Source organism: Eumetopias jubatus, unplaced genomic scaffold, assembly GCF_037043125.1.
Source record: "Eumetopias jubatus isolate StellerSeaLion01/CBP00866 unplaced genomic scaffold, mEumJub1_p1.0 scaffold_6, whole genome shotgun sequence".
NCBI classification, from domain to species: domain Eukaryota; kingdom Metazoa; phylum Chordata; class Mammalia; order Carnivora; family Otariidae; genus Eumetopias; species Eumetopias jubatus.
Window position 1 is genome coordinate 9,560,113 of NW_028274812.1, and position 24,111 is coordinate 9,584,223.

The 24,111-nt window shown below is 42.6% G+C and overlaps 1 protein-coding gene and 1 non-coding gene across 2 annotated transcripts in view; both read right to left on the bottom strand.

Annotated features, from left to right (window-relative positions):
- The window catches only part of TULP4 (TUB like protein 4), a 232,735-nt gene that overhangs the window by 38,163 nt on the left and 170,461 nt on the right, over positions 1–24,111 (bottom strand). The window contains exon 6 of the mRNA XM_088023816.1: positions 2,272–2,452. Coding sequence (XP_087879942.1) covers positions 2,272–2,452 — 181 coding nt within the window. The remainder of the gene's footprint in view (positions 1–2,271; positions 2,453–24,111) is intronic.
- LOC114209367 (U6 spliceosomal RNA) lies at positions 23,730–23,837 on the bottom strand. Its single transcript, XR_003609340.1, has one exon. It is a non-coding gene; the product is annotated as a U6 spliceosomal RNA (small nuclear RNA).

A 24,111-nucleotide genomic window follows, 5' to 3' on the forward strand; every position in this document is an offset into this window, starting at 1 on the left:
GGCCATCAGAGGGATGCTTACCAGAGAACTCTGGAATCAAAGAAAGACGGGGACAGCTAACCCTGGAGGCACCAAGTGGGGTCCCTTGGGCTCTGTCATATAGTGGTGAGAATATGTGTGAAAAGATTATTAACCCGTGGGTTAATATGTCATGTTTCTAATGATGTATAAACATCAATTATTTTAATGTCATATAATGTGTAAGGATGGTGGAAAGACGGATGAAAATGATTTCTGAATCCTGGCCCAATGCACAGAGAAAAGTTGCCTTTCCAAGCTAATGCTCCTTCATTGAACATTTTAAGAAACGAGGAGCCACAGCTGCCACGCTGAGTTCTTTGTCAAGTTTTTACCATAACAGACCCCAAATCTGGAGAAAGGCCAAGGCTGGATGTGGCTCATAAAGAATTCTGCTACATCTGCAGTGCACAGCCAGTATAAAGAAAATTCTGCTTTATAAGTTCAAGGAGTACTCTTGGATGCGAAGGAAAAGCCGTGATGTGATGGGTCATGTTCTGGATTCTTTCACATGTTGTTTCAAAAGTAAAAGTCGGTCCCTCCCACAGGCCAGGATAAATCAGGGTCCTTTCAGAAGAACCCTGGAGGCCTCACACCCATGCTGAGTTCATCCCTGGCAGCCGTCCAGACTGGGCTGGCCTGACATCCACGCGCTCACCCCCAACTTGGGTTGTGAGCCTGTGGAGGATCCTCAGATGTTACTTTCCTTTGCTTCACTTTAAGATGCTCAACTTCCTTGGGCCACCAAGAAAAACCCTTTTCTATGTGAAAGGCAAATCCCAGTCATCCTCCAAACTGCCCCATGGCTCATGTTAGAGTAGCAGCCAGGGACTAAATTCTATTCTTGGACTTACTCTGAACCTGCTTTATAAACCTCGTCTCTGGATCTTGTTTCTTCCCATAATATATGGGGCTGAATAAACCTGCATTCAATCTAGTCAAGTTCTGTTTTAAAAGTATGCTGAAAAGTATCCAATGTTGTGAGACACTGACTTTATTCCTATGAGGCTGGAGAAATGATCAATATGTCACTCAGGGCTAGGGTCCTACTAGGAAAGGGTCTCAAATGGAAGTACTTTCTCCGCCACCTCGCCAAGCCCCACCCATCCTGAAACACCACTGCCCACCTAAAGTTTCTTCCCTGTGCAAACATCATCTTCTCCTTAAACAAATGACTGAATGAGTATGTGTCTGTCTCTGTATTATATCACGTCTGGGACAGAAGAAGACAAAATGAGAGCACTCCAAGCACCAATGGAGGCGGATGCTGTTGGGGGACAAAATTAAAGAATATTCTCCAGACCAGCCCTTCACAGGATGAACATGCCCATAGTCACAGGAAAGGGGAGAAACCGTCCAGCCCATTAAGGGCGCTTGGTGAACAGCGTGGACGCAGCTGTCCAGGCTGAGAGTGGATGTCCTGTAGCAGTCTGGCCACGTCTAATCTGCCACAATTTCATAATATATTTTCCTTTAACAAAAAGAGGGATGGAGTACTGGGGAAGAGCCAAAGCCCCAAGCAGGCCAGTGCTGAATGCTACTGTCGGTGATGGCCAGCGGGGCCGTTAAAGGCTTCTTCTGCTTTTGTGTGGATGTGTGTGTCTGTGGTGGTGGTGGGGGTGGGGGTGTCCTCTTACACATTTGAGGGATAAAAGACATGCAAAGGCAAAGGAGGCTGGAGTCTGAAATTACACCAAGAGCCCGAAACCTTTCCCTGCCTTTTCAAATGTTAAAAAACTGGATGCCAATGGATCTAATCTAACACCACTGTGAGGCTTATGGGTGGGGAAGACCGGTTCTTCTGAGCTGAGAAAAGGAAGTTTTCACCCAAAATAAAGACAGGGCACGGATGGCAGCCCAGCGTACCGGCCCGCATTACTGGCAGAACTAATCCTTTTCTCACACAACTAAAGCTACGGGCTTTAATGACATTAGGGATTTGGAACACCACAGATTAAGTTATAGTAATAGCACAGTATTCCTCATCTCCAGCTCTCTTTATTCTTGCTAAGCATCTAAGCCCCACAACACCCTAGGGACATGGAAAGGGTCATTTCATGTCTAGTGAAACCTAAGCCAATGGAGCTTCATCAACCTGAGCAGTGATCCTGAGAAAAGGGAAGGCAGAGGGAAGACAGGCGAGCTGAGCCCCAGATGCTCTGCCATCCCGCCTTGCGCGTCTCCAGAGCCCTCCCCAGGAAGTCAGCATGCCGTGTGTACGGCACACCGTCACCCCTCCCTCCTGCTGGCTACCTTGGGGCGGAGAGTAGTCGTCCGAGTCGGTGTCGCTCTCACTGCTGTCCTCCACCAGGAAGGCAGGATAGTTCCAGGACATGCTGAGGATGCCATCAGACTCGTGTAGGAGGACGTGGGCGAGCATCCTGCCGTGGCAGTCCATGACAATCACCTGCCCGTCAGCTGTGCCAAACAGCACCTGCAAGCAAGGACCAGGACGCTTGACGGATGAGGAGAAGGGGCTGAGGTTTCTGGCAAACCTCATCACCTCAATTTGTTTAGAAGGCCAAGTGTATTTAGGACTAAAAAAACAGAGCAGTTAAGTAGCTGAGCGGATACACAAAGCATTACATACCAGAAACTTAGCTGGCTATTATTGCAAGAATTTTAGTCCTCTAATACTGAAACGTGACTAATGGCAAAATAAACACATTTGTTATGCTGTATGGATATTTACAAATAATACCAGCAAAATCACTGCCTCACTTTTTGTGGGTTGTTTTTGTTTGCATGTTTGGGTTTTTTGGTAGGAGAACGAGGGTTAAGAAGATGACATTTCTTTTTCTTGGGGAAAAAAAAAGCAGCAGCAAAGGTTCAGTAAGAATTTCTCAAATTTAGAAGGAAAACTTCAGCTGTATGTTTGACAAAAGAGAAAATATACTTGGTTATATAAGCAGGTTATCTAACCACACTTGGAAAGAAGATGCTCCTGAAATAGTTTGTCTAATGTTCTATTTAAGAATAATATTGGTATTAATGTATTAATTAATAATTAATGTTATAATGTACTAACAGTATTACCACATTCACTGAGTGCTTACTTCCATGCTAAGCACTGTACTAAGAGCTTTACCTCATGTATTGTCAAAATAATCCTGGGAGTTAGGTACCAGCACTGTAGATACAAAGCTCAGATGGGCTGACACCTGGGTGTGTGGAGGGCTGTCCGCTCCAGAATTCCCCTCACTTCACCTGGCCCTGGAGCACACACTCAGGAACGTGCTGGGGGTGCAGGTAAATACATGGTCAGAGTTAAAGCACAGGCAGGGCAGAGGAAGGGTCAAACCCCGCCCCCCAGTCAGGGCAGCAGAGGAGCATCTCATGGCTGCTAGAAGCCCCCCGACAGGAGCTGTGTCTTCTAGCTGGCTCATCCATGGATGACACCAAGGGGAACCTCGGGGCCAATGGAAAGTGGGACCTCTGTGGGGGAATATACCATGTTCTCTTCTGCTTTGTGTGGTGGGCTCTGTAGTTTCTGCATCTGTTGGCATTTAAAACTTTTTATCTTTTGTGTTTACTGAGATCTGTGCATCCATCAGCAATGACTGAGAAGCACGCAAATTCCATTCTACAGATGCAGAAACAACTTGAAAAGTTAGGGCAGCTGACAAGGCCATTAAGTAGTCAGGCCACCAGGCTATCTTACTGCAAAGACTAGGATTTACACAATGGGAAAGTTATTTAGGGCTTGTTAGGTCCTTGCCTCTTTTTGCTGTTAAGATTTTGACATTAAGCTCTTTGGGGGCAAAGACTGTCCACAGCTGTCCCCCTGGTAACTAACAGCTTTGGGTACAGAGGGCACTTAGTAGTATTTATTGTTAAATGAAGTAAAGTCAGTGACCATCGAAAGGCATTTTTAGGACATGAATCCTGATGATTAAGATAGATCAACTGCAAGGGAAGATATATTTCATTTAAGTAGTAAAAAGCTCACAGAATTTACAGAGCTGTTTTAGAATAAATTGACTGTCCATCAAATATTCCTTTAAACATGTCTACATTTTAATGACTGAAAACAAACAAACAAACAAAAGGCTAAATTGGTTTTCTCCAGGGGCAGCGAGGAATCTATTACTGCATTCAGCTTAAAGAAGAAACACACAAACTACGAGGAACACAATGAAATCTTTTAGAAGATGCTGAATCTTTGGCTGCCGATGGAGAAAGTAAGTACCTACCGGCAGGCATGTCTGCAAAGACCTTATGAGGCACAGACACAGAGAGATGGGGGCACCGGAGTTGGGGGGGTCAGGCCTGCTGAAGCCCTGGACAAGGAGGCACCGAAGTTGGGGGGTCAGGCCTGCTGAAGCCCTGGACAAGGAGGCACCGGAGTTGGGGGGTCAGGCCTGCTGAAGCCCTGGACAAGGAGCTTGCCAGGCAGTTTTCAGTGGTGATAAAGATGGAACAGGAGTTCTCATTAATTTTAACTGAAATGTACAACTTACGTATTTCTTTTTTTAAAAGATTTTATCTATTTATTTGAGAAAGGGGTGGGGGCAGGGAGAAGTAGACTCCCCGCTGAGCAGGAGGCCTGACTCGGGACTCGATCCCAGGACCCTGAGATCATGACCTGAGCCAAAGACAGACGCTTCAACGACTGAGGCCCCTGCGGCGCCCCTAATTTATATATTTCAAAAGAAAAAGACATGTGGGAGCCTCACTGTAAGGCCAATGTCACAGGTGATGTCCCCAAGAAGCAGACTGTTTTTGTCTCCCTTTCCACATTCTCCTTCATTGCTCCAGTCTGTTCTGAAGAGAGGCCATGTACCTTGGTGCTGGGTGGGGGGGTTATTTTATCATTTATGACTGCTGTAACAGAGACAGCTCATTAGCAGGCCACGGCCAAGAGTTACTCTTCACAAGTACTCACAATTAATAATCTGTATCAATCGCAAACAAGTTGCCAAGCCCCCGTTACAGGGTCACATTACCCTACCGTCTTCCACTGGTGCGATCACCACTGTTCTCATCCCTCACTGTGCCACTGTATGATTTCTGCCTGACCACTGTGCTAGGCCAAGAGCTTTTCAGGACATGGCCTATGTGTGCTCTGCTCACTACTGTCTCCCCAGGGCCTGTCATAGTAGATGACACATGGCAGTAAGTATTCGTGAAGGGAGGGAGGAAATGCCTCTGCATGGAAGAATCTTTTGAGTAATGCTCACATTTGTCCATTTTAGAGAAAAACAGATAGCAGACAATAGAACAGACATTGAATTTCTGGATAAAGGATGGGTGATTTAGTGAGGCGTCGGTGTTCAACATTACACTAAAGCCAGCCCCCAAATTCTCCACCATGAATCACTCCCAACTACTGCTCTCCTGGAAAGATAATGCATTATTAAGATCAGAGAGAAGGGGAAAAGCAGCACTAACAGTCTAGTTGTCAAGCAATGATGGAAGAAGTTACTCTGTTTGGGGACAGGTACGTCACAGATAACTGAAGAACACCGATACAACACGAAATCAGATTTTAAAAAATCTCTTCAAGTTCTTTTCATGCCTAATCACTCCCAATGAGACAAAGCTTATATGAGCAAAGGACTTTAAGAGAACAAGGCAGAAAAGTCTAATAATCATGAATACACAAATAGGCACATACATCAGTCTCTGCTTCGACTCCCTCATGCTGGAGCTCTAGATAAGCTGGTGCTGGCTCCTTCCCAGCTTGGCCCTAGGCTGTCTTCCCTCTCTAGGAGATTACAGTTGTGTGCATGGCCTCAAAGGCCCTATTCAGGGCTCAGTCCCTGCTCAGGCCTCTTCCCTATGCTCCAGACTCCCACATCTGATATTTCCTACCTGCCACCTACCCCTGAATGTGCCAAAGGCCCTTCAGAACCAACATGTCCCAGATGAAATACATGACTTCATCCTTTCCCCAATCTACACACACACACACACAGCCAGGTCCTCTTACAACAAAGCAAAGACTGTGACTTGTGTTTTATCTCCAATGTCCAGTACAGTGTCTGGTATAGAACAGGGGCTCAGACATCACATGTGAAAGCTTTGGGGACCCACCACACGGAATTAATCTCACTTTAGCCATGACCCCTCAGTACTCTCAACTTTGCTCTGTTTTTGCACACCTGACTTTCCCATTAAACTGTGAGCTTCTTGAGGGCAGGTCTGCATCCCAAGTTCTCACATGCTGCCTGTCACAGGCAGATCCTCAGGGACTATTAGTAAACGTATTTGTGCCCAAAGCTTTGGCCTTTGCCCAAAGTCTTCCTACAAATGAAGCAAAAACTTCTTTCTTTTTTAAATTATAAACCAATGCTCAAATCCTCCCATAAAACTGGCCTCCAAACTACTTTCAATAATGGACGAAGTAAATTTCTGTCTCATATTTTTCCTGCTGTTTTCTCTGTTGGATTGCAGGCTTCATGTAGGGGCCGGGACAATACTCCCTTGTCATGTCTACACCGAGAACCAAACAGGCTGGTCGAAACCTGCTGGCCCTCAGGCCATACCCATTCAATGGCTGTCCTTCATTGCAGGCAGTGTTTAATATCAGTGTACTCCATTCTAAACTATTTTTAGATGTAATTACTTAAAAATATAACACAATTATTACCAGTAATTTAAAATCAACCAAACCATGAGCCAAAGGTGGTAAGAAGAAGATGTAAAATCATTCAGAAGATTTACGTTTGGAACCGGTGATAATATCTCATCAGTACTTTTATTTTTGGAGACCTGTATTCATCTACATTTTCGAATAAAGACCACATTAGGAAATTTCAACTATAAAAATACATGCTTCTATAAATGTTCACCTCTTTTGCAGAATTTAACTAGCAGCCATTGGAACTAGTTCCAGAAGGAATTGACCTTTTTGTCCATGTATTTTGCTTTTGTGAATAAGCTAGGGGAGCGGATAACACGCTCCTACTAGCAATCTCAGCCCCACTGGTGGCAAATGTGTAAATGTGCCACGGTGGAGAGAGGAATGAAGGGACAAACCATGATATCCCTTTGCCCTTTAGAAGGAATCTTCTGTTCAGAGATGCTACTGAAGTAAAACTTTATTTTTGAAAGACCTCCCTGTTGGAGTTTCAGAGCACTAGCTTTCAAATGCTTCAAGGCCAGATTTGAGTATTTTGAAACTAAAGAAATAGAGTCACTGAAATCAGACTGTTGTAAATGACAGAATTCCTCATTAATAGAATATTTCCTGGTTTAAATAAAAAGGATGAAATGTAATTTCACAGTTGACTCTAACAATCATTTTTTTCTTTTTTTTTTAACGCGGGAAAAGGGAGAGTTGGGGGAGGGAGGGGCAAGCAGGGTCCACGCCCAGCACAGAGCCGGATGCTGGGCTTGATCTCACAACCCTGATACCACAACCTGAGCCGAAATCAAGAGTTGGATGCTTAACTGACTGAGCCACCCAGGCACCCCAACACCATTTCTAAAACAGACATTTTAGGACTTATTCTGATAAATATGGGAAAGAAATCTCACCAAAAATACGATAAAAAATTTGTATCTTTGGGCTAAACATGTAATTTTGGTTATTTCATTGCTTCACTGCAGAATAACCACTTATAAACTACCTCATAAAGATGACATACTATCCTGTTTAAAGAGTTTCAGGGAAGGAAATACTCTCTCTGCCTCAGGCATCAATTTTAATGTTAAACAACTGCTGCTGCTAGAACATTCTTCCCCATATCTTTCAGACTCCATTTTTAAGTTTATTCACCCATCTAAGATGCCCACACATGGTTCCTGGGGGTGGAGGGGAATAGTCTAAGACTAATTAAAACACATATTTAACTAGGATATCTCTAGAAGAATACATAGTAACTGGAGATGCCATTACCTCTGGGGAACAGAACTGGGTGGCCTGGGGATAGTGGAGGAAAGGGGATTTTCATCATATACCCTTTCGAACATTTACAATTTTATTTATTTATTTTTTTTTTAAAGATTTTATTTATTTGACAGAGAGAGAGATAGCGAGAGCAGGAACACAAGCAGGGGGAGTGGGAGAGGGAGAAGCAGGTTTCCTGCGGAGCAGGGAGCCCGATGCGGGACTCGATCCCAGGACCCTGGGATCATGACCTGAGCCGAAGGCAGCCGCTTAACGACTGAGCCACCCAGGCGCCCGAACACTTACAATTTTAAACCACGTGAATATACTATTAAAATATATATTTAAGGGGCGCCTGGGTGGCTCTGTCGGTTAGGTGTCTGGCTTTGGCTTGGGTCATGATCCCGGAGTCCCGGGGCTGAGCCCCACATTGGGCTCCCTGCTCAGCAGAGAGCCTGTTTCTCTCTCCGCCCCTCGTCCCACTTGTGCTCTCTCTCAAGTAAATAGAAATCTTAAAATATATATAAAAATATATATATTTAAGTATGCACTGAATGAGGTAGAGAAAAAGGTTCTAGGAATACAGCTCTGTAACAGATCTTTGGAGTAGGGTGAAAATGCCCAGCACAGGCACTCACCACACATGGTCCTTGGGGGTAAATAAGTACCTTTAATTTGGGAAGGAGATGCTAAGTGACACTGGAATCTGCTTAGCCTGATGGGTTAGACAGTCTGATTCTGTTGGGGGAAACAACTTTTCGTTTGCAAAGGACTCGGTACTGGAAGTCAGCTGGCCAGGTATCTGGTTCTATTTTAATTCCTACCTACTTATGTAACTTTGAATTCATCATTTACCTCCCTGAGTGCTGGTCTCCTCTGTCAGCTAAAAAATTTTATTAAATGGGCTCTCAGATCCTTTCCTGTTTTAAAATGCTCCAAGTTTTAAAAATATATCTAAATATATTTCTCAGTATTTGAAAACAGTAATTTCTTCCTGTGGCTACTAATAAACTTCTTCAACAAAAGGGCTAAGATGAAATGACTTCCGAAATGACTCTGAGGAGAGTAAAAGTCTCTGGCTCACCAGTAGCTTTTGTACACAGAGTACACAGTGATGGGAGCCGACCTATCAGCACCTGTGACTGGTGTCAAAGATAAACAAAAGCAGAAACTAAGGAGGTAAGAACAGACTTTAACCAGTAGAAACTACAGCCTTAAGGAAGAGAGTCCAGCGTGAACTGAACTCAACTTCCATCTGTACGGAGGTGCCTGGGCATTTTAAAGGAAGAATGGGGGCCGGCAGGGGGTGCTGTTGAGCAGAGTCAGAAGTAGAAATATAAAAAATGGAAGGCGGGGTTTGTCCCTGTGATTGGGCCATCTGGGCTTGCTAACTGCTGCTTGCTGAAGTTAGGGTCCTACACACCCACAGAGACGGGTTACAGGGGCACTACTATCAGGTGCTGTCTGGAACAAAGAGTAGATTCTTTTGGCAGCCTCGAGCTTTCCCAGGCAAGAAGTGAAGGGGGCTGGAGTTGTCATCTTTAGCGACACAGTTTGTGTTGACAGAAACTGTGCTAGTGTTCAAGCCTCTTAGGCTGTGTGTGTGTGTGTGTGTGTGTGTGTGTGTGTGCGCGTGTGCGTGCGCGCACGCGTACGCATATAAAATCATTTGTGATGAGAATCCAGTTTTTTTTTTTTTAAGATTTTATTTATTTGACAGATAGAGAGAGAGAGAGAGAGAGAGAGAGAGGCATAAGCAGGGGGAGTGGCAGGCAGGGGGAGAGGGAGAAGCAGACTCCCAGCCGAGCAGGGAGCCTGATGAGGGGCTCAATCCCAGGACCCCAGGATCGTGACCTGAGCCAAAGGCAGAGGCTTAACTGACTGAGCCACCCAGGCACCCCAAGAATCCAGTTTTATAGGCCAAGGTTGAGGCCTAGTCAAGAAGGGGGCTCAATGGGGCCTGCCTAGAATTTAATCAGGAGAATGTCACTGGTAGCAGCACATGTCACCTCTCCTCAACATGACACAAGGATATATTCAATGTCAAGGGTAGGGCTGTCAAGAGCAACAATGCACCTGTGGTTCAGGAATGCTACAGGGAATGCTGGGAAACTTAATTTTGTAGTTCAGCCATCCAAACAAACACTGGCGCTCATACAGGGGCTCTGCATCAAACCACAGCCACCATCATGCTGTGGTATTAATAAAGGCTTATGAAGAAAATATAATACTAAATGAACAAGAAACTGACTTCAAAATAAATTTAGACCCTCAATATATTATGGTGGTAAGAAAACTTAACAGATCTATACCATTAAGTTTTTAAGTGTACCATACAGTATTGTTAAGTACAGGCTCAATGTTATCCAGCAAATCTCTACAACTTAATCATCTTGCATAACTAAAACTTTATACCCACTGAAAAGCAACTTCTTGTTTTCCTCTCCCCCAGCCCTAGGCAACCATCATTCTACTCTCTGCTTCTAGGAGTTTGACTATCTTAGATACCTCATTTAGTGAGATCATGCGGTATTTGGCTTTCAGTGACTGGAATATTCACTTAGCATAATGTCCTCAAGGTTTATCCAAGTAGTATTCAGCCTTCCTTTTTAAGGATGAATAAGATTCCATTGTGTGTATGTACGTATGTATATGTGTGTGTGTGATATATATATATATAAAATCACATTTTCTTTTTCCTTTCATTCACTGATGGATATTTAGGTTGTTTCCCCATCTTGGCTACTGTGACTAATGCTGCAATGAACATGGTTGTACAAATATCTCTTCAAGACCTGCTTTCAATTCTTTTGGAAAAATACCCCAAAGAATTTTGGGATTATTGCATCACATGGGTAGTTCAATTTTTCCTTTTTTGAGGAACCTCCATACGGTTTTCCACAGCTACAACATTTTACAATCCACCAACAGTATAAAGGGTTTCGATTTCTCTACATCCTAGCCAACATTTGTCTTTTCTTTTTTTGACAATTGCACTCTTAACAGGTGTGAAATGATATCTGATTGTGCTTTTGATTTGCATTTCCCTGATGATTAGAGATATTAAGCATCTTTCATCTACTTGTTTGGAGAAATTTCTATTCAAGTCCTTTGTCCATTCTTAATCTGGCTTTTATTTTTTCTGCTTCTTAACTGAAGGAGCTCCTTATATATATTGGATATTAATAACTGCTTATCACATACACAGTTTGCAAATATTTTCTATTCTACAGGTTGCCTTTTCGTTCTGTTAATTGTTTTCTATGCTGTGCAGAAACTTTTTAGTTTGATGTAATCCCACTTGAATAATTTTGCTTTTGTTGTCTATGTGTTTGGTGTCATAACCAAAAAATCACTGCCAACACCAACAACATGAAGTTTCCCAATGCTTTCTTCTAGGAGTTTTACAGTTTCAAGTCTTGAGTTTACATCTTTAATCCATTTTGAGTAGAGTGTTGTATACGCTGTAAGACAAGGGTCCAATTTCATTCTTTTGCATATGAATATAGTCATCCCAGAGCCATATGTTGACGAGACTATCATTTCCTTATTGTATATTCTTGGCAGCCTTGTTGGAAGAGAGTTGACCATATATGCACTGGTTCATTTCTGGGCTCTCTATTCTGCTCCACTGGTCTCTATGGTTGCATTTACACCAGTACCACACCGTTTTATTGATGTAGCTCAGTAACGTATTCTGAAATCGGAAAGTGGGATTATTCCTCCAGCTTTGCTCTTCTCAAAACTGTTTTGGCTATTCTAGGTCCTTTGTGGTTCCTTTTGAATTTTAGGATTGTTTTTTCTATCTCGTAAGAAATGCCACTGGGATTGTGATATGCATTGAACCTTTAGATCGCTTCAGGTAGTATGGACATTTTAACAATATTAAGTTTTCTGTCCTGAACACGGTATATTTCCCATTTATTTGTGTCTTCTTTAATCTCTTTCATTAGTGTTTAGTTTTCAGTGTACAAGTCTTTCACCTCCTTGGTTAAATTCATTCATTTATTCTTCTAATGCTATTGCACATAGGGACTGTTTTCTTCTTTTCAGACAGTTCACTGCTAGTATATAAAAATGCAACTGATTTTTATATATTGATTTTGTATCTTGCGACTTTACTGAATTTGTTTATTCTTTTTTTTCTAAAGATTTTATTTATTTATTTTGTCAGAGAGAGAGAGACAGCGAGAGAGGGAACACAAGCAGGGGGAGTGGGAGAGGGAGAAGCAGGCTTCCCACTGAGCAGGGAGCCTGATGTGGGGCTTGATCCCAGGACCCTGGGATCATGACCTGAGCCAAAGGCGGATGCTTAACAACCGAGCCACCCAGGCGCCCATACTGAATTTGTTTATTCTAACAGGTTTTGTGTGTGCGTGTGTGTGTGTGCATGCGTGTGTGCGTGTGTGTGTGTACTCGTCAGGGTTTTCTATCTATAAGATCATATCATTTGTAAACAGATAGTTTTACTTTTTCCTTTCCTATTTGAATGTCTTTTTTTCTTTTCTTGCCTAATTGCTCTAAAATTCCCAGTACTACATTGAATAGGGATGGAGAGAATGGTCATCCTTGTCTTGTTCCTGATCCCAGAGCTAAAACTTTTCAGTTTTTCACTGTTACAGCATGATATTAGCTGTGGGACCTTCCTATATGGCCTTTATTATGTTGAAGTAATTTCCTTCTATTCTTAGTTTGTTTAGATTTTTTTTTTTTTATGCAAGGGTGCTGAAATTTTGTCAAATGTCTTTTCTGCATCTTTGAGGGGGGATCATGTGATTCTTATCCTATATTCTGTTAATATGGTGTACCACATTAGCTGATTTTCGTATGTGGAACATCCTTGCCTACCAGGAATAAATCCCACTTGATTAATGTATATAATCTTTTTAACTTGCTGCTTAATTCAGTCTACTAGTATTTTGTTGAGGATTTTTGCATCTACATTCATCAGGGATATTGGTCTGTAATTTTCTTTTCTTACAGTGTCTCTGTCAAGCTTTGGTATCAGGGTAATGCTAGCCACTTAAAATAAGTTTGGAAGTGTTCCCTGCTCTTCAAGTTTTTGGAAGAGAGAGTGAAAGAATGGTGTTAATTCTTTAAATGTTTGGCAGAATTCACCAATTAAGCCATCTGGTCCTGGCATTTTCTTTCTTGTGAGGTTTTTGATTACTGATTCAATCTTGTTGTTAGTTATAGGTCTGCTCAGATTTTCTATTTCTTCATGATTCAGTCTTGGTAAAGTTGTATGTTTCTAGGAATTTATACATGTCCTCCATGTTATCGAATTTTTTGGCATGGAATTGTTCATAGTAATCTCTAATGATCCTTTTTATTTCTGTGACATTAGTTGCAATATCCCCTTTCATTTCCTTTTTTTTTTTTTTTTTTAAGATTTTATTTTTAAGCAATCTCTACACCCATTGTAGGGCTCAAACTTAAAATCCAGAGATCAAGAGTTGTATATTCTACTGACTGAGCTAGCCAGGCACCCTTTTTCATTTCTGATTTTACTTGAGTCATCTCTCTTTTTTTACTTAAAGTTTTGTCAATTTTGTTGATCTTTTAAAAAAAATCAACTCTTAGTTTCATTGTTTTCTATTGTTTTTCTATTTTTCATTTTTTATTTTTGCTCCAAATCTTAGTATTTCCTTCCTTCTGCTAACTTGGGCTAAGTTTGTTCTTTTTCTAGTTCCTTGAGGTGTAAAGTTAGATTGTTTGAGATCTTTCTTTTTTCACTGTCAATATTTATTACTATAAATTTCCCTCTTTGTATAACTTTTGCTACATCCCATAAGTTTCGGCATGTTGTGTTTTCAGTTTCATTAGTTTCAAGGTATTTTCTAATTTCCCTTTTGATTTCTTCAGTGGCCCATTTGGTTAATCAAATGGGTGTTAATTTGAGTGTATTCTTAAATTTCCACATATGTGTGAATTTTCCAGTATTACTTCTACTATTTATTTCTAGTTTTATTCTGCTGTGACTGGAAAGGATACTTCATGTAATTTCAATTTCAATTTCAATTTCCTTAAATTTGTTAAGACTTGTTTTGTGACCCAACACATGAACTATCCTGGAGAATGTTTCTTGTGTGCTTCAGAAGAAAGTATACTCTGCTTCCGTTGGGTGAAATGTTCTATATACATCTGTTAGGTCCACTTGGTTCACAGTGTTGTTAAAGTGCACTGCTTCTTTATGGATTTTCTGTCTGGATATATTATCTGGTATTGAAAGTGGAATAGTGAAGTCTCCTACCATTACTATATATATTGCTGTTCATTTCTCCTTTCAGTTCTATCAGTGTTTGCTTTATGTATTTAGTGTTTCATATATTTAGGTTTTCTGATGTTACACGCATGTATATTTATAATTGTTCTATCTTCCAGGTGAACTGACCTTTTTTCCATTATATAATGTCTTTCTTTGTCTCTTGTGACAGTTTCTGACTTAAAGTCTATTTTGTCTGATATAAATACAGTCACCCCTGCTCTCTTTTGGCTAACATTTGCATGGAGTTATCGTTTTCCATCCTTTTACTTTTAGCATACATCTGACCTTAAACCTAAAGAGTATCCTGTAGGCAACATATGGTTAGACCTTGTGTTTTGTTAATCCACTCAACTACTCCATGTCTTTTTACTGGGGAGTTTAATCTGTTTACATTTACAGTAATTATTGATAGGAAAGAACTTACTATTGCCATCTTGTTAATTGTTTTATACCAGTCTTGTAGTCCTTTTGTCTTTATTTTCCTCTCTTGCTCACTCTGCATTGGGCCAGGGGAGGGATTATTGATGAATCACTATATGGATGTAGCCACACTAATTCAAACCACTCTTAGTTCTCAGTGGCCCCCAGCCATCCTGCTAGCCCTTTGAGATAGGTGAGACAGAAGCCAGTGCTTCAGCCACATCCAGAAAAAATCAGAATGTTAGACATATGATTCAGTTTTTCCTTTTCTTCTTGGGGAGAAGCTGGGGCTGGGGGGGTTTTCTCTCGATCACACTGCACTTTGCCAGGGGTAGTCATTATGGAAAGAAGGTATCTTGAATTTTCCTACCAGCTTTGATGTGGCTGGTTTCACACTCACCTGGGGTACAGGGGCCTTTCAACTAGTTTCTGGATTCCTCACAAAGGGAATTGGTCTGTGTATTGTTGATTTGGTGTGTTTGTTGGGGGAAGGAGGGTCTGGGACTTGCTATTCAGCCACCTTGTTGATGCTGCTCCTGCCCAACACACTCTTTTAGAAGACACACTTAATAATCCATTTGTATGAATAACTGCTTCCCATCTATCATTCTTTTTTTTTTTTTAAGATTTTATTTATTTGTCAGAGAGAGAGTGCACAAGCAGGGGGAGTGGCAGGCAGAGGGAGAAGCAGGCTCCCCGCTGAGCAAGGAACCTGATTCGGGACTCGATCCCAGGACCCCAGGACCCCAGGATCATGACCTGAGCCGAAGGCAAATGCTTAACTGACTGAGCCACCCAGGTGTCCCTCCATCTTTCATTCTTAAACTGTTCAATGTAAATTTCAAGAAAGATTTTTTTTAATTTAATGTATTTTATAATTTATCTATACTGAGTGTTCCATATAGTGATTCATCAATGATCTGAGTCCAGACATAACAAAGAGCAATTTAATTTTTAAACATCTTAATTACCATTGTCAGTCAACCAAAATAGCAATGACCAGAAAAGTATAAACATAGTAGCTGCACCTGCTTTTGCTAAAGAAATCTATTTTCTCCTATGAAGAGCTCAACCGAACTTCCAGAATCACAAAAAGAAACATCTAAAAAACCTAAACAGTGTCAAAAGTTGCAGAAAGATAGCTGTGAAGGGTGGGAGGCCATCTCCTGACCTCTCTTCCCAAGTATGTTTCCATTATTTTCTTTGTTATTCACATCCTCCCTGCCTATTTTGGCAAAAATCATTCCTATATATGTTCCGTTTAGGGCTTAAAATAAAACGGGCTTCCCTTTTGCAGTACACACTCTACTGAAAAGTCATGAAAAAAATCTAATGGGGAGGCAAGGAAGAAAATCACCCTTTCCAATGGTTTCAACTAAATCTAATTTCAAAGTTGTTCCCACAACTGCTAGATAGGAGCTCTACTCCATAGGTCCTTTAACCTACTTACACTTCACTCATGACTGAGGGTCTTCAGCATAGGAATGGATCATTGAGGTGTTATTCTGTTGAGTTGGTGGATATTAAACATGATAAATAATTTAAGTAAAGAGCTTATGTGAGAGAGATCTCCACGCTTCTTTCTTGCTGTGTTGAGCACAATGGCTTTCAAGTCTGTCCAGTGAAGCTAAAACTGACATAGCACTTATAACTACTACCTTAAAGGACCAGGTGGAGGACCAGGGGCAGTTGGCAGAGTCGCTCCAAACACCAGCACTTAATGGGCCAGCAAAGGGAAATATTTTCTCAGGGTGAATAACTCCTTGCAAGTAATATACTATGATTCTTTTTAATTTGGTTTTGTTAAGTTTGACTTTTATTCTGTCAAAGAGTTGCCCTCATCTATGACGTAGTCATTACCTGTTTAGTCAAATATCAGCCATTTACTTTTCATTTATAAAACTGTGGTGGCAACATCACTTTTTAAGCCAAAAAACAAAGATTTACATGACTTTTTAAAGTTTCCTTTATAAGCTGTTTCCTAGGTGATAGTGCAAGACAAAGAGAAACTTCAGAATGAATACCCATCTCCTCTGATGCAACAGATGTCCTCCTTTACAGCCCTGGGCTAATCCAAGTACCAGACAAGTTATTTACTTCAATCTGACAAGAGCCTTCCTCAAAGTAAACAGGCGGTGTAAGCACAGCCCTGAGGTTACGGAAGGAAATGCCACGTTCTGAAGTGAAGTAAGCCATGCTACTGGGGATTTACTTTAAGTATAGCAAATTAAAAAAGAATAAAGGGATAAAAAGGCAAATGTGGCAAAATGAGTTCTTTATTCTATTTATTTTTTATATACTACTGGTTTTTTAATAATCACAGTTTAAAAATTACCTAATTAAAAAACGCTCCAGAATTATTTATCACTTAGAATAAATACTTCTGGAGAGTTCGCAAATCTCCTTGAGTTCTACGTTGGTACTTCAATCATAACCTTATACTTAAAAAGTAAATGAATAATTAATGTTTGTAACCGATTAATGTGTTAAAGCCTTAAGTGTATATTAGTATCTACGATAGTCTTTTCTTCAGCAATTAGTAGCTCTGAAAAGATATCGTATAGAAACAATGTAAAATTTTTAGTTTTTCAATTCTTTGAACGAAATGAATTAAAAAGCTTGCACTGAAATCCCCCTTTTAGTGACCTTGCTCCATTAACCACTCAAGTCCTGACTTTGCTCCACTCCAAATGGGAAATAAATGTCATATTTTTTGCAAGGTATGTACATAAAAACAGTATCCCTTTCATAAATGCTGCAGAGTACGACAGGTACTTTCAGTGATGTTTCTCCTTGCTGTCCCCATCCCGGCACCAGCAGGATTTAAAGGTGGTGGACAAATACTGCGGGACTCGGCGTCACCAATCACATCAGTGGATGCCACCTATCAGATCAGAGAAGAGGCTTGGGACCTACACTTTGAATCCAAGAGCAAAAAGAATACACCTTCCCTCTTCCTAGGTCAAAGAACACAAAAACAATAAAACAATAATAAACTAGAACAGAGGCTAGAGGAGAAGATGTAGCCCCACTTACATCTGCAGGTGCCAAATCTGAAAATCGGAAACTCTTGGGGCTGTTTAAGATGTACCGACCCAGACTTCTACTTAATTTGAAATCATGGTTTAAAGTGCCTAAGGAAGTATTAGGTCTATTTAATTACTTAAGACCTCCTTTTTTTTTTTTTTTAAGATTTATTTATTTACTTGAGAGAGAGAGCCCGAGGTGGGGAGGCGCAGAGGAAAATTATCTCCAGCAGACTCCCTGCCAAGTGTGGAGCCTGACATGGGGCTCGATATCACGATCCCAAGGATCATGACCAGAGCTGAAACCAAGAGTCAGATGCTTAACCAATTGTGCCACCCAGGTGCCCCAAGACCTCCTTCTTTTAAAAAGAGTTTTAGTGTTTATAAACAAATATTACCTCTAGTCCTGGAAAACTAAGTCTGGACATTTAGCCAAAAAATGTATTAGGTGAAGAATTCTCATTTCACACCAAACCACCACCTTCTAAGCAAGGGCAATTTCTACTGAATATTCTTTTAAACTTTTTTTTTAAGATTTTATTTATTTATTTGAGAAAGAGCGAGCACAAGCGAGAGAGCACAAGCAGGGGGAGCAGCAGGTTCCCTGCTGAGCAGGGAGCCTGAAGCGGGGCTCGATCCCAGGACCTTGGGATTACGACCTGAGCTGAAGGCAGACACTTAACCCACGGAGCCACCCAGCCACCCCCTGAATATTCTTTGAAATAGGGAAGAGTCCTTTATGTGGATATTAAAATATAATCACAATTCCAAAAACTCAGTTCACCTACATTTTAAAATCTACTATATAAAAGTATACCTGTATTTCGTTAGGACTATGAACACCTGCAGCAAATACTTAAAATATTCCAACTATGTGACAAATATCTTTTTCCTAACAGAACATTCCAAAGGAGAAACCGCTGGCTACTTACTGTAATTAATTGAAGGTCAGGTACAGTTATGTATCTGTTGAAATCATTGTTTTCCCTTACAGACTGATCTTCCTTGACTTATGATAGGGTTACATCCCAATAAACCCACTGTAAGTTGAAAATACCCTAAGCTGAAAATGCATATAATACACCTAACCTACTGACATCACAGCTTAGCCTATGATGTTCCACCTTAAACGTGCTCAGGATGTTTACCCTACAGTTGAGCAAAATCATCTAACACAAAGCTTATTTTACAATAAACTGTTGAATCTCTGGTGTAATTTGTTCAATATTCTACTGAAAGGGAAAGCCAGAATGGTTGCATGGGTGCAGAAGGGCTATCAGGGTATTGGCTGCTTACCCTGGTGACTGTGCGGTGGACTGGGAGCTGTAGCTCCTGCCCAGCATCGCAACAGTGCCATGCTAGCCCGGGAGAAGATTAAAATTCAAAATTCAAAATCTGAAGAATGGTTCCTGCTAAATGCATACCGCCTTTGCACCATGATAATGTTAAAGTATCATAAGTCAAACCATCATAAGATGGGGACCGTCTGTACACACTTTGGAGAAGAAAATGTATTTTTAAAGCTCTAGTTCTCTTTCCTTTATTGTATGGGATTGTGCTCTTGATATATTTTTTAAGTTTATGATCCTCACACACAATCTCTGCTATATAATTTAATCATGGTTTGTTTATTTCATCACCTGGATAACTAACTCTATGAAGTAACTATAAATACTTCCAAAATTGATAAACAACAAACATTTTCCTTTATGATTTTTTTTTTTTAAATACTGACTTGTGTCCTTGTTAAAGGAAATGAGGCTTAACATTTCCTTCTTGTGGCTATAAACTTCCTAAATGTAAATCCAGGATGTTTATCATGAATATGTGTCACAGGCACACTGGATAAAGAGGAGAATTCCAGAATTATAACACAAAAAAAGTCTGTTGGCTCAGGATAAGTAAAAATTGTCATTTCAAAGAGCAAAGAAGAGCTGGAGAGAGGTAAACAGAGGACAGATATGACGCAGGAAGAAAAGGTGAAAACAAGTCTTAGGGCAGGTGGTCTGTGAAGATGTCATTAATTCCATCCTGCTGTCCTCAGGCAACATGGCAGGGGCACCATGCCAGGAAACAGGAACATGTCATCTTGCAAAGGCTTTCATCCAAGGAGATCACGTGTATTTTCTTGGCAGGGTACCCTAATATCTAATAACTCTCACTGAGCTGGATTTTCTATACCATGGGTTAGGATTAAACTGACAATGATTCACATTCAGAAACTGCTTTTGGATTTGAGTAGGAAGAAGAATTCAGACATTAGGATCCCCATTCAAACTGCTTTCTACAGGAGTGATAACCATATAGCCTGAAAAATGAAAACAAAACAAACCAAAACAAAAAATACCTGAATCTAATCAGTCATAACTAATGAAATCTCCACGCCAATACTGGCAGATGTGAAAAACCCCCCAATTTAGACTTTTCTGCATAAAATAGTATTTTCTGTATAAAACAGAATGAATGAAAAACTAGCGCTGGGTCCTCCCAGGGCAGGGATGTGGGGTAAACCAGGAATTCCTCTCGTGTGTGTGTGTGGGGGGGGGGGTTACTTGGGGATGGGCAGGGAATATGGCACTTCTTAGGTGAGGCCATGGATTTAGTCATCCCGAGGCACAGAGAGGAGGGAAGCCGGCACTCCCAGGGAAAACATTCTTCCCTCACTCATTGCACGCTGCTACTACTGCTCTGAGGAGTCCCGGCTACGGGGAAGAATGAGGCGTGGTGCCTGCCCTCACATATGGTGAGGAAGAAAACAGGCATCCACCAGTTACAACATAATGTGGAAAATGTTACAAAATGTGCTCTTGGTACACAGGAGGAGCTCCTGGAACGCTAGAGCCAGGGAGCCAGACTGACGGTAACCCTGCCTGGGTGGGGAGGGGAGCAAGGCAGCAGACGGTCCAGAGGTGATGTCTGGGTTGAGTTTTGAAGGACAAGTGTAACTTCCCTGGACAGACAAGGGACAAGGGCAAGAGGAACAGCAGTGCAAAGGCAGGAGAGCAATATGAATTTAGGAAATCAAACCAGTCCACTGTAGCTAGTGTGGAGGGTAGTAGGGGCCAGAGAGGAGGCTAGAAAGTTATGGGGAGTCATATGATGGCCTGGATACCTTCCCAAGCCCTCAGTTAACAGTAATGTGCGTGACACTCTAACAGAGAACTGGAGAGAGGAGGTCAGCAGACAGAGAAGCCAACATCTAGAAACTGGACAGCAGATGGACGCATGGTAAATGACCAAACAGACCTGAGCAAACTGAAGCCCAAACCTACAGCAAGGAAGAAGACTAGGAATAAGTTGATTTATGCCACAGAAGCCAAAGACCTTTCGAAAATGGACGTGAGGGTTGGGAGAAGACAAGAGGACTGGGTGGAAGCCCTGAAAGAGAACGGGCAAACCTCCACACATCTCCCATGCACACAAACAGCAGGTGTGCATCTGTCTGACCCTCTGGAGGGACTGGACAGAAGCCCGGGGCGGGGGCAAGACACAGACACAGCGCAGGGGCCTATAGGAAAAGCTTGGCAACTCGGTGCTGGAAACAAGCCCACCTCAGTCACCAGGTGAGGGACATGCGGAAGGACAAGTCCAGTGGTCGCCCCACAGTGGAGCCCATCATGTAGGAGCACCACCACTGCCCAGTGTCCAGATCATTTTTTAGTCTCCACCTCTTCAATACGAGCAGATGACCAGTGACAACCAGACATTTGAGAAAAGCATCTAATATGGAAGAGAGAAGCCAAAACAAAGCCAAAACGAATCTGAAGGAGAAAGACAATGAAGAATACAGCAAGATACTTCAAAACCTCCAATTAATATCTTCACGTTGTTTCATCCTCCATGAATCATAGGATGTTGTGTTTTTTAAAAAAAGAACAATCGAAAACAGAAAAGAGCTCTTAAAAATAGCGTTAATTTTTTAAAAGTCAAAGAAAACTTGGGAGGATATAGCTCAGGATATTGCCCAGAAAATAGGATAAGCAAGCAAAGCAAAGCAACTGGGAGAGGAAAGATATTAAAATCAGATCATCAATCTAGAAGGGCAACATCTAAGTAATAAGATTTCCAGAAAAAGAAAAGAAAATACCAAAGAGCTGAAAGGACGGGTTGCAAAGGGGTCATGGTGTCCCAGCTAAACATACAACTGTCTTGAAATTTCCAACACCCGGAAGACATGTTCCACCATGATGAGGGTTCCACCAGACCACGAAATAAAGGTGATCGCAGAAATAGGGGCACCCACACCAGGGCAGAGAAGGGAACCATGGCACAGGGAGCCAGGTGTGTTGCTGGGGCAGGGAGCTGAGGGCCCCAGGAGGGACAGCACCAGAAAACCAAGTCCCAAGTGGAGGAACACATTCGGAGGAGATTTCTAATATTGGGGGGGGGGGGTGTAGGACTTAATCTGTGATTGGTACACAGACAACTAAGCAATTAAGTAAGGCAACATTACTAACTGTGGGCAAAGCCAACAGTGCACAAGGCAGACAATGCAACCCTGGTTTTGTGTGCCCATTGTCTGCGAATCACACTTTGAGCACAGAATGACCAACTGTGGAGACAGGAGCACACTGGGAGGCTGGGTATGGAAAGGGGCATTCCAAGAGAGCCAGCTTCTCACTTTCCAGGTAGGAAGTTAGTAAAGAACACCTGAGTCCAAAACATCAAGATCTGACAGAACAAGCCCATCATCTTTCAGAAATATGGAGAGAAACAAAGAGTTACAAGTGGTTGCCACAGGGAGCAGGGATCAAGGAGTGGGAGGGATAGCAAAGGGAATGAAAAGGTGCCGGTGTTTTGTTTTTTAAATTTTTCATTATAAGCCTAGTAGTACTATTTGACTTTTACAAAACTACTGCTTTTAAATTTAATAAACAGTAAAAATAAATAGAAAGTTAGAGAGGGACCAGACTCATATGTTTATCTTATAGATTTTCCCTCAAAAACAAAATGTAAGACATAATCCCCATTTCATATCTAAAACAGAAGTGGAGTTGCCCGGGGATCTGGTCTGGGTGCTCCAGGCCCCCTCCTCCCTGAAGCTCACTCCATCCCCTGCCCTAGGAAGGCAGCTCCACAGAATTCTGTGAGGAACAGTTTGCAAGCCACGGCTGCAGGCAAAGGGAGATCTTTAAATAACTTCAAAGACTGGAAAAGTCACTCATTCCCTCACTGTTCAGGAACCAGGAAAGGGGCAGCCCAGGGTGGCAGAAGCGGCCATTGACAAAAAGAAGGAACCAGCCAGGGAGCAGAGCTGAAGATGGGAAGAACTTAGGAGTCGCCAAGTCCAGCAGCCCTGTTACAGAATGTGAGGTGTGTGAGAGTTGAAACACTTGCCTTTAAGCTGGTCTGAATGTAACCATCTTTAGCATTAAATATAAATAATCGCTGACACAAAAAGATTTAAGGAGTGGAATCACCAGGTGCTGGTGACTAAGTGGAGGGTGAAGACAGGGAGAGGGCAAGTCCAGTGGAATTCCCAGGTTGGGTGCAAGTGATCAGCAACAGAGGAGGGGGCAGGGAGGAAGACTGACAAGCTAAGCTGGGACCCGGCTGGATTTGAGCAGGGTCCAGGCAGCGGGTGCTCAGCGTGAGGGACAAGAGGGACCGATGGCTCACGCGGCTCGCAGCTCGGGGAGCCTGCATGCTCAGGTGGGAGCTGACAGGCTCTGGCAGTGGGAGAATTCACCCCAAGGAGAGAAAAAAGGGGAAACGCCCAACACTGGAGCCTTGACAAGCGGACCAGGTGAGAACGAGGAACGAGCACGGGAGCCCGCGGTGGATGTGTGGGCTAAGGCGGCAGCTGGGAAGGCTTCCAGGAGCAGGGTCTGAAGGACACTACAAGGAAGAGGCAAGACAAGGCTGGAAGAGGGACTGGCTTTGGGGGAGAGCAGTGTCCAGAAGGCATGAGGCCTGGATATGCGGCCTGGGGTCACAGATGCTTCAGTCAGAGTGAGGGTGGGGGGCCGGGTGGGGCAATGTGAAGCCCCAGGCTGCTTGGAGAACGGGCTTCACGCGAGGAAAGAGCCCCACAGCCCTGGGGGCGTCGGGAGGGAGACAGGTCTGGCCGAGGAGAAAGCAGAAGCAGCTGGGAGGAAAGGCCAACAGGCGAGGACTGAGATCCCCCACAAGGACCCTGAGTCGAGGAGGGGGAGGAAGCTGCGAGGCCTGGAGGAACCACATGGCATCTGCGTGTCATCCTCGCGCAGAGGCCCAGCTAAGCTTCTCTGTATCACTCCAGTTTTAGTGTATGTGCTGCCAAAGCGAGCGCTGGATGAACCACACGGCATCTGACCTGGGGGCTGCGCCGTGAGTGACAACGGGTGTTGCTGACTTCCCTAAAGTGTACACAGCTTCGATGCCTCGGGATCCCCTTAAAATAAATCCGAATGGTTCAGGCACCCAAACTATGCATGCACCACACTCCAGGAGCTGTGGTCGATAAGGGGTACCTGGGAAGAGAAAAAGACAAGCCACCTGCCGGAGAAGCAGTTCTTGGCAGACCTCCTTGTGCCCATGGCAGAAGGGTGTTCCTGGGAGCTTTC